Genomic DNA, 15,894 nt, shown 5'->3' with positions numbered 1-15,894 from the left:
AGCAGGTTTAAAACAAACAAAAGGAAGTACTTCTTCACACAATGCATGATTCACCCTTGGAGCTCATTGCAAGGGGATGCTAGACCACCAAAAAAGTGCTACCCTGGCTAAACAACAAAAGTGAAAAAAAGCATTGAGAGGGGAAAAGGCATCCTTTAAAAAGTGGAAGTTAAATCCTAGTGAGGAAAATAGAAAGGAGCATAAACTCTGACAAATGAAATGTAAAAATATAATTAGGAAGGCCAAAAAAGAATTCGAAGAACAAGTGACCCAAAGACTCAAAGTAATAGCAAAAAAAATTTTTTTTTTTTTTAATTTAAGTACATAAGAAGCAGGAATCCTGCTGAACAGCTGGTGTAGCCACTGGATGATTGAGATGCTAAAGGAGCACTCAAGGACGATAAGGCTATTGCAAAGAAACTAAATACATTCTTTGCATCGGTCTTCATGGCTGAGGATGTGAGGGAGATTCCCAAACCTGAGCCATTCTTTTTAGGTGACAAATCTGAGGAACTGTCCCAGATTGAGGTGTGACTAGAGGAGGTTTTGGAACAAATTGATAAACTAAACAGTAATAAGTCACCAGGACCAGATGGTATTCACCCAAGAGTTCTGAAGGAACTCAAATGTGAAATGTAAGAACTACTAACTGTTGTCTGTAACCTACCATTTAAATCAGCTTATGTACCAAATGACTGGAGGATAGCTAATCTGACACCAATTTTTAAAAAGGGCTCCAGACGTGACGTACAGGCCCTGACTTCAGTACCAGGAAAACCGGTTGCAACTATAGTAAAGAACAAAATTGTGAGACACATAGATGAACATAATTTGTTGGGGAAGAGTCAACATGGATTTTGTAAAGGGAAAACATTCCTCACCAATCTACTTCTTTGAGGGGTTCAACAAGGATGTGGACAAGGGAGATCCAGTGGATAGATTGGACTTAGATTTTTCAGAAAGCCTTTGATAAGGTCCCTCGCCAAAGGGTCTTAAGCAAAGTAAGCTGTCGTGGGATAAGAAAGAAGGTCCTCTCATGGATTGGTAACTGGTTAAAAGATAGGAAACAAAGGGTAGGAATAAATGGTCAATTTTCAGCATGGAGAGAGGTAAATAGTGGTGTCCCCCAGGGGTCTGTACTGGGACCAGGCCCATTCAACATATTCATAAATGATCTGGAAAAAAGGGTAAATGGTGAGATGGCAAAATTTGCAGATGATACAAAATTGCTCAAGATAGTTAAGTCCCAGGCTGACTGCAAAGAGCTACAAAAGGATCTCTCAAAAGTGGGTGACTGGGCAACAAAATGGCAGATGAAATTCAGTGTTGATAAATGCAGAGTAATGCACATGGGATTATGTTTTCCAAGCTGTATGTATAAAATGATGGGGTCTAAATTGGTTTTTACCACTCAAGAAAGAGATCTTGGCATCATTGTGGATAGTTCTCTGAAAACATTCACTCAATGCACAGCAGCAGTCAAAAAAGCAAGTAGAATGTTGGGAATCATTAAGAAAGGGATAGAACATATATTGCCTCTATATAAATCCATGGCATGCCCTCATCTTGAAAATTGTGTGCAAATGTAGTCTCCCTATCTCAAAAAAGATATATTGGAATTGGAAAAGGTTCAGGAAAGGGCAACAAAAATTATTAGGGTTATGGAGTGGCTGCTATATGAGGAGAGATTAATAAAACTGGGACTTTTCAGCTTGGAAAAGAGATGACTAAGGGAGAATATGATGGAGGTCTATAAAATCATGACGGCTGTGGAGAAAGTAAATAAGGAAGTGTTATTTGCTCCTCATAACACAAGAACTGGGGGTCACCAAACAAAATTAATAGGCAGCATGTTTAGAACAAACTAAAGGAAGTATTTTTTCACACAACGCACAGTCAACCTGTGGAACTCCTTGCCAGAGAATGTTGTGAAGGCCAAGTCTATAACAGGGTTCAGAAAAGAACTAGATAAGTTCATGGAGAATAGGTCCATCAATGGCTATTAACCATAATGAACAGGGATAGTTTTCCTAGCCTCTGTTTGCCAAAAGCTGGGAATGGACAACTGGATGGATCACTTGATGTTACCAGTTCTGTTCATTCCCTCTGGGGCACCGGGCATTGGCCACTGTTGGAAGACAGACTACAGGCCTAGAAGGAGCTTTGGTCTGACCCAGTATGGCCGTTCTTATGTTGTGAAGGTAAAAATAGAGTTAAAAAAAGTATTATGTAAGTTCATGGAGTATAGATCCATCAATGGCTATTAGCGAAGGTGGTCAGGGACGGAACTCCATGCTCTGGGTGTCCCTACACCTCTAACTACCAGAAGCTGGGACCCGATGACAGGGGATGGATCCCTTGATAATTTCCCTGTTCTGTTCATTCCCTATGTGTTATCTGGCACTGACCACTGTCAGAAGACAGGATACTGAGCTATATGGACCATTGGTCTAAGCCAATCAAAGTACCTCCTCAGATCTCTAGCCCCCAGTTCCTGTGATTAGATGCAATATTAGATGTTAACGGTCCAATGGGAAGGGACCTCATGGGTTCAACAAGGTTTTCTCTGGAGAAAACATGAAGTTTGTTACGACTGCCCAGTGTAATTGTGGCTGGATAACTTGCTCCTTTTGATGTTTGAATATTTGTCTTGGAAATGCACTTTCAGCTTGAATTGTTTGGATAGTGGTATAAGGTAGCGGTTCTCAACCAGGGGTTTGTGTACCATTGGGGGTACGTAGAGGTCTTCTAGGGGGATACGTCAACTCATCTAGTTATTTGCCTAGTTTTACAACAGACTATGTAAAAAGCACTAACAAAGTCAGTACGAACTAAAATTTCACAGACAATGATTTGTTTATACTGCTGTATATATTATACACTGAAATTTAAGTACAATATTTATATTCCAATTGATTTATAATCATACAGTAAAAATGAGAAAGTAAGCAATTTTTCAGTAATAGTGTGCTGTGACACTGTATTTTATGTCTGATTTTTTAAGTGAGGTGAAACTTGGGGGTACACAAGACAAATCAGACTCTGGAAAGGGTAAGGTTGTCACTGATATAAGGTCAGCAGTGTCAAAGAAGCAACCTGCTAGGGGTGGATAATTCTTGGAAGAAGTTTAGATAGACGGATTGAAATTTAGACCAACAGTGTGTGAGGTCTTGTGGTCTCCAAATTCTGGTGCAGTTAGGAACCAAGCAAAGAGATTCTTCCATGTAGTTTAGAAAAAATACGAAATTTGGAGAATGATGAGCTTTCACCTGACAATGATCTTTCATCCAAGAGATGGGCCACTCCCACACTGGTTTGATTCCATGTACGGTTGAGTGGATTCTTATGGTTCCCCCAAATCCTAGCTTGCAAGAAATGCCTGACTTGAGGATTATTTTCTACTTCTGTAATTTTAATTAATTTAGGACTAATTTCACCATAATTGTGAAAATGGTGTGTGGGGATGTGTGTGTGTGTGTGTGTGTGTTTCTTTTGCAGTGTTTAGGGCAAACTATTGGTAAAGGAAGATGGTTAGAGACAAAACCTAAAACCAGAAAAATGTTAAGGATTGTGCTCCGCTAATAACTCATCTTCCTGTGTAAAGCTTAAAGGACTTTAAGACAAAAATGAAAAATCAGCACTTTTAAATATTCATTTAGTACTCTTGCACATTAGTGAGCCTGTTGTCTTGTCTTCTACAATTCTGTCTTGGTATATACTAACAGATTTATTTTCTTTCTTCTCTCTAATGAAATTGCCATAGATACATGAAACTCAAGGTGCTAATATAAAGAAGACTAATGCCCACTGCAATTAGATTTTGACTTTTCCATAGTGAGGCATTTATTAGAATAATTTTCTTGTGGATTATATCCCCTTCAGGTCACAGTCACAAAACACATGTTGCAATTGCCTGTAGGAAAAAGTCATATTAGGACAGTATTTAATGTGTTTTTAGCTGCTGTTATTGCAGTTTAGCAACTGGAAATGAGGGCTGGCTCTATGTCACCAGACAGCTCTCCATAGACTATCAGATCATTAGACCACCAGTGGGTTAGCAGGCCAGAGTGTGAGGGTTGCTGATTGGTGAAGTACATACCCCTCATTAAAATCATTTGCATAGCTATCTCTTTACTGTATATCTGAAAAAAATATTTTCAGAGTTCTTAATGTTTGTTTCTTAATGATTTTTTTCAGGGTGGATTTGATTTAAATCAAATTGATGTAAATCATGATTTAAATCATACTCAGGAAGACTCAATTTAATCATGGTTTTCTACATAAAAGTGCATTCTTGTTGGTTGTTATAAGCTTAATACATATTCTTCACAACTCAGATAGATGAAGGTTTCATTTTTAGAAGGTACACACTATACCTTTTTAAATAGTGATTTATTTTGAAGACTTTTCAGATTAATTTTACAGCTATATCAGAAAACGAATGATTGTTTGATTATTTCATTTACCAAAGGTAATTGAAGCAGATATTTATGAAGTCATTGGGAGGTGAACTATCTCCAATTCAACAGGTTAATCATTAATATTTGGAAGATTTTCTTGCCATGCTGTATTAGGAGGAGAACATCACCAGACAGACATTTAAATTGTTTTATTTAACTAAAACAACAACGTTAAGTATTCTGGATTTTTTTTTCTTCAAGAGCAAACATATAATATTTTAACAAAACAAGCATATGTCCCTTGTTTTGCACATTTATCTCCAGACTTCTTCTCCTTATCCATATCTATTCTGTCCCCAACAATCATCTTTTCATTAAACTTTTTGAAACTTTGCACTTTTAGAGAGAGGTAAGGGATTAACTCTGTGTACACAAATTTGCAGAGGGACAATAGAGTCGAGGTCTTATTTCTCACCTCTATATATTTATTTATTTTAAAACATTTTTGCTGTTAACAAGCATGTTACCTCTGGAGACACAAATCCACAGTTTGAGAACTGCAAAACTAAGCATCTCTGATGGTATCTTCTAGACTGAGCACTGAGTCACATTGGGTAGATAGAAAGATTAAGCTAAATAATCTATACAGAAGCCCCTGGAACCCCATAAGATTGGTTCCCTAATCCATGAACTATTGGAACTCATTTACAAAACTTTTCTTAAACATTACATGAATAAATTGTCTCATACTAGAATTAGAATTTATAATCCCTATTCCGTGATGAGATACATTGTAGCTCAAAGGTAGTTTAATTACAACTATTTTTAGATGGGTTTTTTTCTTCAAAAGCATTTTATCAAAAAATCAGATTTAAATAAAAACAAAATCTGATTGATTTTTATCCATCCTGTTTTGTGGGGGTTTTCAGCAACATTACTTCACTTTTCTCTGTTAGCCTTTCACAAGTGGTAAAGTGCCAGGTGGGAGAGGATATTGGAGAGAATATACGCACTCAACCAAAACCTGGGTATGGGGATGCTCCACACTCTCTCATGTCCTTGTACCACATGTATGAGATCTTGGGTGTCACTGGATCTGTGACAATGCAGATCCCCTCATCCCTTCTCTGGACTACCTTAATACTCTATGTAGAGCCAGGCCATGACCGTTTCTGTGGGTACAGACACCACTCCATCTGTCTCTCACCACTGTCCTTTGCAGACCAAGGAGGTGGCTTATGTGGTCCAGAGGGCTTTTCATTGGCCCTTCATGCCACTGAGAAATCTTGTCCAAGGTGTATAACTGGGGTTAAAAGCTTTTCAGAAATAAAATAGATGCTTATGTTATAAATGAGAGTGAATTTGTGTAGTATCTAATTTTTTATGCTCACTGGTTATTTAATGCCCTTATGAAAGCTTTGAAATGTTTTTCATATTTCTCTCTCTCTCCCCCTTCATATTATAGGGTTATGGATGACCTCTGGACTTCTGTGACTTTTTTTAATATAAAGTTTGAAATTGAGGAGGGCAGGAGAACAGCTGTAATGAAATACATAGGTTAAGGTTTTATTGCGTATACATTATCTTATCTTCTGTTTGTTTTTTGGTTTTATTAAAGAATGGAGCAGATGATGTGAAAAGGCATCGGTGGTTCAGGTCTATAGACTGGGATGCTGTACCTCAAAGAAAACTAAAGGTATTTTGTACAAAAATCTTATGTAGACTATGGTAACCAAAAATCATCCATGCAAAATTTCTTCTCATACTATATAGGGGTATAATGTTGCATGTGTATTCAGTTAAGATCTATTGCAGAATAATTTGAAATGTATAGTCATATGATGCATTTACAAATATTGATTCTTTAAAAAGATATGCTTTTCACTAGTCCAATTTAACATCTGCCAAATTGGTGTGGGTTTACATTACAAAATCCCTAAAATAATCTGAAAATGATATCCTGTATTACATACATATTTCTCATTTCACAAGAGCTAGTTAATAGCTGTTTTTCAAAAATAATTAGAAATATTTTATTCTGGCTTTGAGTCTCGCTGCTAAGTTTCAGTGCAGAGAAATCTTTAAATAAAATTTGAAGCATCTGGGGGAAAATGAATTTATTATTAAAATTGTAACAGATACAGCAGCACTAAATTCAGCCAGTATAGAGGAGCAAATGTATATAAGAGATACCAATATTTGAAGAAAGAAAAGGAGTACTTGTGGCACCTTAGAGACTAACCAATTTATTTGAGCATAAGCTTTCATGAGCTACAGCTCACTTCATCGGATGCATAATGTGGAAAATACAGAAGATGTTCCTATACATACAAACCATGAAAAAATGGGTGTTTACCACTACAAAAGGTTTTCTCTCCCCCCACCCCACTCTCCTGCTGGTAATAGCTTATCTAAAGTGATCACTCTCCTTACAATGTGTATGATAATCAAGTTGGGCCATTTCCAGCATAAATCCAGGTTTTCTCTCCACCCCACCCCCCTCCCCACAAACCCACTTTCCTGTTGGTAATAGCTTATCTAAAGTGATCATTCTCCTTACAATGTGTACCCAGCACCCGGGGCCGCCCCTCCTCCCTAGATACCTGCAGCGTCCCCCTAGCCACACCCGTGGCATCCCCATGGGATGCCCCCCCTGAGCCACCGTTCTTCCCCTCCTCCCGGGTTTTACTCAGGGCTATATAGTAAAAGTCATGGACAGGTCACAGCCCATGAATTTTTGTTTACATGCCCAGGGTTGCCAACTTTCTACTTGCACAAAACCAAACACCCTTGCCCTGCCCCTCCTCCAAGGTCCCCGCCCATGCCCTGCCCCTTCTCTGAGGTCCCATCCCCCCTTCCTCTTTCACTTTCTCTCCCCACCCTCACTCACTCGCTCATTTTCATTGGGCTCCAGTGCGGGAGGCGGTGAGGGCTCCCGCTGGGGGTGCGGGCTCTGGGGTGGGGCCAGGGATGAGGGGTTTGGGGTGCAGGAGGGAGTTCATTGCCAGGGGGTGGAGTATGGGAGGGGCTCTGGACTGGGGGTGTGGGCTCTGACGTGTGTCTGGGGATGAGAGATTTGGGGAGCAGGAGGGTGCTCCGGGGTGGAACCGAAGGGTTGGAGTGTGGGAGGGGGCTCTGGGCTGGGGCAGGGGTTTGGGGTACAGGGGGGGTGTGAGGGCTCTGGCTGGGGGGTGCAGGCTCTGGGGAGAAGCCTGGCATGAAAGATTTGGGGTGCAGGAGAGTGCTCCGGGCTGGGACCAAGGAGTTTGGGTTACAGAAAGGGCCTCCAATGTGGGGCCGGGGGTTGGAGTGCAGGGGTGGGAGGGCTCTGGCTGAGGATGCGGGCCCTGGGGTCGGGCTGGGGATGAGGCATTTGGGGAGCAGGAGGATGCTCCGGGCTTGCGGTGAGGGGTTTGAACTGTAGGAGGGTGCTCCGGGCTGGGACTGAGGGCTTTGGAGGGTGGCAGGGGGGATCAGGGATGGGCCAGGGGGTTGGGGCACAGGACGGGTGAGGGGTTCAGGCTCGGGTGGTCCCAGAAGCAGCAGCATGTTCCCCTGTGACGTTGCACTCCATATGTTTTATAGAATATGTTCATAAGTGTGAATATGGTGCAACAGGAATATGCTTTATGCAAAAGGTCTCTTGTAAGGTATCATTACAAAGATTATAATCTACTAAATGTGGTCATCCTATTTGTATGAATGTATCATTCTTGTATCTAAAACTAGAAATATGAACTATAACTCTGAGGTCCTATTGTAATTATGCAAAGTGTGGGCCATTAATGGTGGTTTGGAATCTTGACCTGGTGTTTTTCCATTTAGAAGGAGGGGTGGGGACCCAAAGAGACAAAGGATTCCCGTCTTGTGCCAAAGCTATGAAAGGGGGGGAACAGAACAAAGGGGGCTGCCAGTCATGAGAAATCCCCTAGTTACCACCTGAGCTGTACAAGGATTGCACCAGGGGAAAGGATTAGGCCCAGACTAGGAAGAGGTCTAGTCTGTAAAATGGAACATCTCTGAGGGTGTGATTTATCTGTAATGAGTTTCTTAATGTGTTAGGCTTAGACTTGCATGTTTTGTTTTATTTTGCTTCGTAACTTACTTTGTTCTGTCTGTTATTACTGGAAACCACTTAAATCCTACTTTTTATACTTAATAAAATCATTTTTTGTTTATTAATTAACCCAGAGTAAGTGATTAATACCTGGGGGAGCAAACAGCTGTGCATATCTCTCTATCAGTGTTATAGAGGGTGGACAATTTGAGTGTACCCTGAATAAGCTTTATACAGAGTAAAACGGATTTATTTGGGGTTTGAATCCCATTGAGAACTGGGTGTCTGGGTGCTGGAGATAGGTGACCTGCCGAGCAGTTTTTGGTTAAATTCTGCAGCTCTGGGGGACGTGTCAGACCTGGATCTGTGTTTGCAGCTGGCTAGCGTGTCTGGCTCAACCAGGCAGGGTTCTGGAGTCCCAAGCTGGCAGGGAAAATGGGCTCAGAGGCAAATTCAGCATAGCAGGTGACAGTCCTAATGGGGTCTCTGTGACCGAACCTGTCACACCCTCCTCTGGCTCCTACACGGAGGCGCAGCCAGGTGGCTCTGCGTGTTGCCCTGTTCTCAGGCGCCGCCCCCTCAGCTCCCATTGGTCATGGTTCCCGACCAATGGGAGCTGTGGGGGTGGCATTAGGGCATGGGCAGTGTGCAGAGTCGCCTGGCTGCCCTTATGTGTAGGAGCCGGAGGGGAGATTTGCTGTCTGCTTCCTGGCAGCTGTATGGCATGGAGGCTAGCAGGGAGCCTGCCAGCACCACCACGCAGCACCACCATGAGGAGAGTCAATGGCCCGGTCAGCAATGCTGACTGGAGCTGCCAGGATCCCTTTTTGACCGGGTGTTCCGGTCAAAAACCAGACACCCGGTCACCCTACCCGTGACCTGTCCATGACTTTTACTAAAAATACTTGTGAATAAAACGTAGCCTTACTTATGAGAGTACCACCGTTTTTTTCCCCCAGTTCCATATTGATCACATGACTTTGGACGTGTAACTAAAATAACTAAGGAAAACCATCTATATCCCATACCTAACAGGAATAATCTTAATTTCAAAATGTTTTCAATACTTTTCCTGAAGGAATTAATAGTAATGTTCTGATCTGTTAATGGCTTATAGCAAATTATATGAATAAAGCTTTAGATTAGGCAATTTGATATTCCAGTGCCTTTGCAATACCAAGCAGACGGTGCAGGTTTGATTCACAATGCTAAATTTACTGTCTAGGTAGTAGGGCATGGAGGTTGTGTGAGAGAAGGCAAACCAAACTGGCTAATGAAAGAAAGATACAAAGGGAACCCTATTCTGTACTTCAGGCCCAGAGGGAGAGTAGACTGGTGATTTATGTGCTAGATGTAAGACAGGGAAGGCTATGGAGACTGGGAATCCCCAGGACAATATTAGAAATGCAAAGGACCTTCAGGGGAAGCCAAGAACAGATGGTTCCTCACAATATCTCCACATTTGCTTTAAAAGATCTACTGGGGTGAAAGAAATACTTTTATTAATATAACATTGTAAAATCAGCATTTTATGATGTGGCTACTTTTTCTTCAAATTACAGCAGTTCAAATTACTTTTTATTTTAAGTGCTGAATGCTTTTCTCCTGCATGGGTTTATTGCCAGACTAGAAAAAACATAGGATATTAACGACGTGAAGTATCTGAGTGAAACATTTTAATGCACTTACAAGCAATCAGTTTGATAGGTTTGGGGTGTTTTCTGAGCCAAAAAACAAAGTATGCAAATCACTATTGAGGAGGGGTTGGAAAGAGACACTTTTGTTGCCAGCAAAAGGACCTACTGATGTCATCATGGCAAAGACTATTAAAAAGACATTAATATTTAATGTGACCAAATTACTTCTTGATGCTCAGCAGGAAAAAGTCATTTGCTGATTATATTTAACTCTCTGTAACAGAACATTCTTGAAGCTTCTGACTAATTGCTTAGTGATTAAAATTTCAATCTCATATCTTTACTGTATTACTACAGTGCCATTCACCACAGTATGTAAGCACTGTGCAACAACTGAGAAGCCTTAAGCATGCCTACAAATGATAAAATAATTAGGGGAGATGATTTTATAAAATGGGGTACGGGAGAGTATTTATTTATTTTTATCCTTTCTTACTACTTTCTTTACCTCATCCTTTCTCTCATGGTGTTTATTAATTTCTTCTTGTCTCCTGCTTTTCCTTCCCTGTTACCCCATTAATGTTAAGGAACTACCACCACGGGGCACGTCCTTGTGCCATGTGTAATAATTGGTCCTACTTTATTTATGGATATTGCCCAGCATAGAGTCAGTGCTAAGATGTCCATTGACCCTTAGAGAGAGTTAAGATGTGACTATTGATGATGGTCAAATCTCTAGGAAAAAACAGATGAGTTAAGGATGGAGCTTCAGCCTTGATGTAATCTTTGTACTCTCTTTTGTGTTTAATCCAGAGTCAACATTATTCCAAAGCCTTTTTCTTAGCTCTGCTCATCCTTGTATCAAAAATTAAATCACAGAAATTTTATTCTATGTCTTAATAGAGCCATCATATCTGAAAATATGAATGCCCCCACTAAAATCATTCCAAGTACTGCTGTCAGGAACCTCTTCCTGTCTATCGCACAGACCACATAAGCCCCCCTCCACCCTCTTGTCTGTCCCGTTGTCCTAGACAAACTCCTGGTCGTCGTCTTTAAGGTCCTTCAGCATTTAGCCTGGACCTATTAGGCCTACTACGTTGTTGAGCCATTGATTCCTGCCTTCCTTCTACCAGTAATAGCAGCCTAGAGCACTTGCTTCTCCCTCACCCACTCGCATCCCAACTCTTCATGAATGGGAGAAAAACTCCTAGTTAAATCCATAAATCTTGTCCTGCAAATTTCTACTCAAAAATCACTTCTTCCATAATGCATAGAGCAAATTGCACCCTGATAACAGTATGCAGGTGGGAATTGTAAATAGTGCCCCTGATTTGCTAAAAATTACACAATCTTATTTTTGTTATCCTGTTCCCCTCATCACCCCTCCCCGCCCCACTAACCTGCTTTTTTCTCTTGTCCTCCTGTTGCCTGGTATTTTAGACTGCAAGCTCTTTGAGCAGGGACTGTCACTTGCTGTTTGTACAACGTTTACAATGTGGGAACCAACCTGATTGGCCTCTAGGCACTACTACAGTATGTGTTCAAAAAGATGATGATGAAGAGATAATTACTGTGGTATGAAAACATCTATTTCATTTTTGTATTGTTTATTTCTGGTCAGCCTCCAATAGTGCCGAAGGTATCCAATGATGGAGATACGTCTAATTTTGAAGCTTATCCTGAAGATGACTGGAACAAAACCCCTCCTGTAGCCCCTAAAGATCTAGAAATTTTCCAGAACTTCTGAGGGGGGACAGCCAAACTCGGCAAGGTATTTGACCTTCATCTTTGTCAGTTGTAACCTTAGTAAAATAGCAGCATGTAATATGTATGTTGAAATTCTGTAGGAAATGTCGGTTTGTACAACAGAGCCTTGTGCAGAAGAAACAGTGCTACCAGATTTGCCTGTTACTGTGGGGTATGCTCATTTATTAGAGTTACTCTTCTGGGGTGGGGTTTGTAATTCTATCAATGTACTGTTTGTGTCACTTGTGTTCTCGTACAGAGCTCTACTTCTGCAAGTTCCCTCCCAATGGAGCTATCCTACAGGACCTAGGTTCCCCAGGGCTGGATTCTTCCAGCCCCGGAATCAGGCAAACGAACACACACGTATTTGAGAGGACTGGGACAATCAGCACTCCCAAGCTGACCCCTTATATGTCCCTGGACTCAGTAGGCTGGATCGAGCAGCACTTCTAAGCTGTCACCCTCATAGGCCCTTGGACTCAGCAGGTTGGGTCAAACAGCACCTCCAAACTGTCACCCTGATATGCCATGGGCACTGCACCGGAATAGAGTACGCCTGAGCAGGCTGGATTGAGCAGCACTTTTAAGCTGCCACCCTCCTATGTCCCAGGTTCAGAACATCCCTATCCCCACTTTTACATTACAGTTGCTTTGGTAGTAACCCACTTGGTGAACAAACTCCACAGGATTTTTGGGTGCTGCAGGGATCTTTAGCTTAGGAACGAGGAATGTTGCTGCAGAGCGAATGAGAGAGCCAAAAAACAACTACGATGGAGGGGGCAAGAGAGGAGCAACCAGCTTAACCATGAAAGTTATGTATTGCCATGTAATGACCGTAGGGAAGCCAAACAAAACAGTTATAATATTAAATCTAACTTAAATTTGATTATGAAAGTCAGGTTTAGAAAACTATAACTGATCACACAAGTCAGGGTCAGAAGGCTATACCTATAGAGAGAGAGAGAGAGAGAGAGAGCTGGGTTCTCACCACTCCGTGAAGCTGGACTCAATCGGGTTCCAGGTGGTGGTGGTAGCTGAGGGTCCGGAGTGCTGGAGACAGGCAGAGCCCTCAGCATGATCAGTCAGGAGAAGATGAAGTCCCAGTGGAACTGATGCAGATTTTTGAACCAAGCATTAGAACACTTACTTGAGCATGGGTGGGGTTTTTGTAGGGACAGAACAGTGGTTCAAGGGAGAACACTAGATTTGTTTATGGCTAAACTGATGGCTCAAGGGAGTATACGAAAGTTGTATTGTTCAGGCTAAACAATAGGAACTGATCATTCCTGGCCATGGGTGATGTTCCTTCGAGGGAGCTCACAATACAATTAGGCAGCTTCAGTACTTTGGATACCAATAAAGGATTTATTACTAGAATTGGTCTGATAACTACTGCGCTGGATGTGTGCAGGCGTGGGTTCATTAACATCTGGAGCAGAGATCCCCCATCATGCAGTGCTTCCCTGCTTTTCTGGTCCCAGGATTCAGTGCAGTTCTTCCCTTGGAATCTCTGTTCTCCATTCAGTATGCTAATGAGGGTGCCTCCCTGTCCCATCCTTGATGCAAATGAGGTTAGGGGAGTTTCCTTTATCCTGTCACCCTTATCCCAGGGGTTTAGGTGTGTCTTCCACTGCCTTTTCGTAAGTCTTTCTTCTGATCGGTTTTGGTTCAAGCAGAGGCTGGGGATGGGAAGGTCTTTTCGTGAGACAGACAGGCTGGATACTGTTCCCTGGTTCCCCAAGAACACAGAGCTGACGGGTAACAACAGCTTCTGATTATTTAATCACATTGCTATATAATTCACCATGCTCTTTTTAAGATTCAGTTAGGGTGAGAAAAATGGAGAAGGGTAATGTATAGTAAATATATTAATAATATGAAGTATACTAGATGAAGAGATACTAGCTAAGTTTACAGATGAGGTGGTCCAAGCATTTGTGTGTCCCTATTTTCACAGCATTGTAATCTTAACTATAATAGTCTGGAACTTGGCATTCTTTTAAAACGTTTTTTTTTCTTTTAGTTTTATGGTGGAAACTGGAAGAAGATTGACGTGATATTCGCAGGTTTGCAAAGAAGAACTAAGTACATACATGAAGACATTCTTTGACATATAGGAGAGTGTTATCACATTCATATGTGCACATTAGTAGATAAATATTTAACAATTGGCAGGCAGGTGAGACTCATTTTAACTGTATAGAATTGGCATTAGTTTAGCAAATTATGATACTGAAAGTCTACTCTGTAGTAGACTCATGAAAAATTCTATGTTGTAGTTTTTTAACTTGTTTTAGTGTTAGTTTCCTGCTATGCCCAGATCCTTTTTGCATAGTTAACTCATAGTCTTAATTTTATAAGTTTATACTAAACTTGTGTAATTAAAAGCACAAATTAGTATATATGTATATAATGAATACAATACAACTAAAGCACAGGAACTGTGCAAAGATGTAAATTTTTGTACTTTGCAGAGTCTATGATTTTTATTTTTCAAATAATGTTTTTCAAGAAGTTCTCTGGGGGAAAATCGTAAAAGGATAAATGAGTTTTTCATCATCTTATATGCATTTTATAATTCTTTGTAAAAAATAAAAATAATTAAGTTTAAAAAGATTTGTACCTAAAATTTCCAGTGCTTCACATTTGCAACCATAATACTTGAAAGCAGAAAGAAAAAGGACATGTTTTGTTGTTCATTTCAAAAACATATTAACTTCATAAGTAACTTTGGTTAAAACAATGCATTGTGTTTTTACATGACATGATATTTGGTGACTACACGCTGTGTATAGTGGGTTTCCCTTATATGTGAAATCACTGTAGGGCAAATAAAGCAGTGCATGCTGCTAATGAGGGGCGGGGGTAGATCTATTGTTGCTCTCACTGTGTTTCTGCTTTATCCAATTTCTGATATTTAAGTAGGAGAATGAGTTACTCAAAGAAAATATGAGAAATGTGTAATCTAAAAGATGTGAACAGTAGTATAAACAGTGTGAACGTGTTAGTGAAGAGTACACAATCCTCCCTAACAAAAAATCTAGATTTTAAAAAATCAACCAAAAACTACTAAACGTTGTTGTTTGGTTATGCTGCAAAATATGGAATTATCTTTGAATATTTTTCCTAAAAATCATGGAATTTCTTAACTTTGTGGAAATTATCTGTACAATAGCTCCATTTTTTTAAAACTTCCTGGCTCTCCCTAGCAGCTCTATTTTCCCCAAGTTGAGTACAAGCAGTGTCAGGCATACTTTGATCATAGTTGAAATTATTTTTGTTATTGACCTAAGTAGGAGCTGTTGGGTGCTCAGTACTTTTGAAAATCAGACAGGTGCCTAAATATGCGTTTAGATGCCTAACTTTGTGCTCCTATATTTGAAAATCCAGGGCTAAATTTATGCGGGTCTTGTTTTATAAGTCCTCACCATTAGGACTTTAAACATGTGCAGGATTGGACTTCAGGTTTAAACCTAATCTGTTTTTTATCTACTCTGATCAGTTTTCTAGGTGGACCACATCCGTTTATAAGTGGAGCGCACTGTATTTAAGGAATATTTGCAATAATGCTTCATTTTAAGTAATACCAAATACTAGCAGGTGATGTGTGTATACACATATATGCAGAGGTAGATTTAGATATAATTTAAGAATATTTGATTTCATGTTTCACACTGTGATATTTGCGCTAACATAAGGAATTGATTTTGAAGTATCAGGGTTTAAAAACAAAACAAAAATACATGCTTCCAATGATTGTGTTGTAGATAAATTTGTAGTTAGGCCAAAAGTATTTTTTTAAAAGGCACATTTGTGCCCTGGAGTCTTACTACTTATACTGATGGCTCTAAGTAGAGTTTAAGAATACCAAAACAGATGATGTGGACACTTCTCCACAGATCTCTGCACCTCAGTCATAACCTGCAGTGCCCTAGGTATTGTTGAAATCTAGGCCTAAGTTGGGTAATTGTTCTGAACTGCATGCTAAATGCAATATAGTACAGTGTGTGATATTCAAATGGTCACTTGGCTCATAAACCAAGTTAGTAAA

General features: G+C 40.4%; 1 protein-coding gene across 1 annotated transcript in view; it reads left to right on the top strand.

Annotated features, from left to right (window-relative positions):
• The window catches only part of PRKX (protein kinase cAMP-dependent X-linked catalytic subunit), a 116,847-nt gene extending 102,525 nt beyond the window's left edge, over positions 1-14,322 (top strand). The window contains exons 7-9 of the mRNA XM_084613056.1: positions 6,019-6,096; positions 11,719-11,868; positions 13,867-14,322. Coding sequence (XP_084469182.1) covers positions 6,019-6,096; positions 11,719-11,844 — 204 coding nt within the window. The 3' untranslated portion in view covers positions 11,845-11,868; positions 13,867-14,322. The remainder of the gene's footprint in view (positions 1-6,018; positions 6,097-11,718; positions 11,869-13,866) is intronic.
• The last annotated feature ends 1,572 nt before the right edge of the window (positions 14,323-15,894 follow it).

The sequence above is a fragment of the Lepidochelys olivacea genome (assembly GCF_965140295.1).
Source record: "Lepidochelys olivacea isolate rLepOli2 genome assembly, chromosome: 1".
NCBI lineage: Eukaryota > Metazoa > Chordata > Testudines > Cheloniidae > Lepidochelys > Lepidochelys olivacea.
This window is presented reverse-complemented; position numbering and strand designations above follow the sequence as displayed.